Consider the following 2838-nt stretch of genomic DNA (forward strand, 5'->3'; position numbering starts at 1 on the left):
GGGAGGAGTGTGAAAAATATATCTACTCTTCTTTTGGGTTTTTTGTGATCGAAGCAGAGAAAACAGAGACTCGTGAAAGTTCTATTCCAAAAGAGAAGATGGGAATAACTGTGGGCTGCCTCTCCCCCACTAGCCGAGGGTGGCTCCAACGTCTCTTGCTGGCAGACTGGATCAGGCTCCTGTGGTCTAGCTGGTGGTTGGAGAGGCTGGTTTGGGTGTGTGTAGGCCCCCCCTTTACTGCCCTGAGGTCTCTATGGGGCTTTCTCTCTCTCTCTCTCTCTCTCTCTCTCTCAGCTCTCATGCTGAGGAGGAGCAGCAGCTCGCCGCGCTGTGTTTCTGGAGGAGGGACATGCGGCTGAAGGTGCGAGAGCACACGCCACACTGGTACTTCTTCACCTCGGCGTGGGTCTGCAGGTGCGCCCGCAGGTTGGAGCGGTCGGCGAAGGCCCGGTTACAGTGGGGGCAGGAGAACGGACGTTCACCTGAGGGGGGGGGGGGGAATATGACAGGGGAGAGTATTCATAAACATGTGATTTATATCGTTTGGGTACGAGAAATGGTTTGTTGGTCCTTGGGTTTGATTATTAGTTCACAAAAGTTCACTTTTTGCTCTTCACAATGACGTCAGGTCATTTGACATCAGTCGACTTGTCTTTAAGTTCACCAGAAGAGCTCATTAGCACCTCAGTGAATCACTCTCACACATCTCATTCACAAGTGACTGAAGAAATTCCACGGTCGGTTGGAACGGTCGAATTAGCATGATTAAATCAGTGCCGCAATTAGATTAACAAGCTTTGCTTTAACAAGTTGCTGATGGTAAGCAAGTGGTCCGATTGATCGCTGAGAGCTTCACTGGTGTCCTTTGCCCCCTTCATCACAATGTTATCCCTCATTCTCTTGTCTCACACCAGAGCCCATGATAAGATAATCCTCCATGAGTCATTGTTACAGTGGACCTAGAACACAATGAGTGATCAATGACCAACGACGAGCCTACAGGGGGCTTCCCTATGTGATCATTTCCTCTACACTGCCATACTAGACACCATACTAGTAGTAGGCTTTGGTTCAGCCACTGCTGTATGTAAACGTGCTATACAAATAAAGCTGACTTGACTTGACTAGTGGGTATCTTGGATAGGATAATAGTGTCTCCTATGTAAAAACAAAACAAAAAAACACTTCTCTACTAAGCAGGATTGAGCAACATCCAAAGAGGTTATGAACCACAAAACATTACGAACAAAAGCAACACAAATATAGCTGTGAGATCCTCTGTGTGATCTGGTGACGGAGCTCTTCTTACCTGTGTGTGTGCGGATGTGTCCACGCAGCAGCCAGGGTCTAGAGAAGGCCTTTCCGCAGGTTGGACAAACACAAGGCAGCGTGTGTGAGCGGATGTGCATCTTCAGAGCTCCCAGGCTGGTGTACTCTTTGGGGCAGTGCTTGCAGAAGAAGGCTGGCCTCGCTGCGGTGACCGGGGTCTCCCTCTCCTCCTCGCCGCTGGGGCCTCCGATTCCGCGGCTCTTGGCGCTGGCGCGTTTGGGCCTCTGAGGGGGGTGGTAGGTGTCCGCGGGCTCGGGGCTGGGGGGGTCGGAGGTGCGCCCCTCGTCCTCCTCCCCGCTGCTGCTGGCGCTGCTGCTGAGGCTGGAGGGGGAGCTGAGGTCCAGAGGCCCCTGGGTGGGCGAGGAGGGCTCCGTGGGAGACGCGGGCACATAGAGGGCGGGGAGGAAGTTCACATCCCACACCAGGCCGGTTGTGTAACAGGTGGCAGGTGAGTTGTTGTCCCCGGCCGGAAGCTCGGCGAGAGGGTACCTCTCCAGTGAAGAGGCTGAAACATGAAACATGAGGATTTAGGGAGTTAAATGTTAAAAGTACAACCAAGATAATTCAGTTTTTATCATGATTCAGTTTCTCATGAACATTATCGGTTAAACTGTAAGTAAGTAAGTAAGTAAGTAAGTAAAGCTTTATTTATATAGCGCCTTTCGTACATGGAATGCAACTCAAAGCACTCAAAAGTGGAAATAAATCGTGTTGTAACAATGAAAAGGAAAATACAACGTTTTGGTGGGTTTAGAGGGTTTTCAACATGTACTGCGACTATACTTGACCATCATTTATTTCGGTGCGTTTCTCACCATAAGGCCTCTATGCAAAAGCCAAGCAGAGGTTTCAAGGGACGCTTCCTCCCACGTATTCACATGGGGTACCAACATGAATGGCTGCTCTGTGCAGGAAAACTGAATCTATTTTATAAGGGGGCCTAACTTGAGATTTTAAAAAAGCGATAAATCTAATTGAAATAGTTGTACAGGTGTGGACACATCTGAGGTGACGTTTCACTTTTTGTTCTTGGAAAATAAACAAAACGCAAAGTGCATTATTGTAAGGACCATAATTAAGAAGAAAAAAAACAGGTGGTTCCTTGTAACGTTTTAGGAAGTTTGTGGAATGCATTCCAGTTTATACACTCAAAAGTAGGGGTTTACTCACCATTTTGACACTCCAGCTCACTGTAGTTAGGCTTTTTGCTGGCGAAATACTTTTTGACCAGGAAAGACCGAGGCATTTTCTTTGGTTATTGTTTTTGGGGTATTGTGCGTAAAAGTGTCCACCGGTCACACGTTCAGACGCAGGAAGTGTAGACGCACGTCTCCGGTAGCTTCTTTAAAGGGAATAAAAGATTGATCACATATAATCCACCCGTTTGACTGTAACTTGCTCAACTCTATCATTCAGCTGCACTCTCCCAAAAAGACTTGCCGATCTCTTCTCTGCTGAAATACTCTGACACTGACTCCAGGGGTGTGCCCTCCACCCCATGTCCTATCA

The 2838-nt window shown here is 48.3% G+C and overlaps 1 protein-coding gene across 1 annotated transcript; it reads right to left on the minus strand.

Annotated features, from left to right (window-relative positions):
- Positions 1–297: 297 nt before the first annotated feature.
- snai1a (snail family zinc finger 1a) lies at positions 298–2575 on the minus strand (the record flags this gene model as incomplete). The annotated part of the gene is made up of 3 exons (XM_080545478.1): positions 298–482; positions 1310–1834; positions 2500–2575. The coding sequence occupies 3 exons, from the start codon at positions 2573–2575 to the stop codon at positions 298–300; spliced, it is 786 nt and encodes a 261-aa protein (XP_080401604.1).
- Between the last annotated feature and the right edge of the window lie 263 nt (positions 2576–2838).

Source organism: Nansenia antarctica (genome assembly GCF_963989245.1).
Source record: "Nansenia antarctica genome assembly, chromosome: 15".
In the NCBI taxonomy this organism is placed as follows: Eukaryota; Metazoa; Chordata; class Actinopteri; order Argentiniformes; family Microstomatidae; genus Nansenia; species Nansenia antarctica.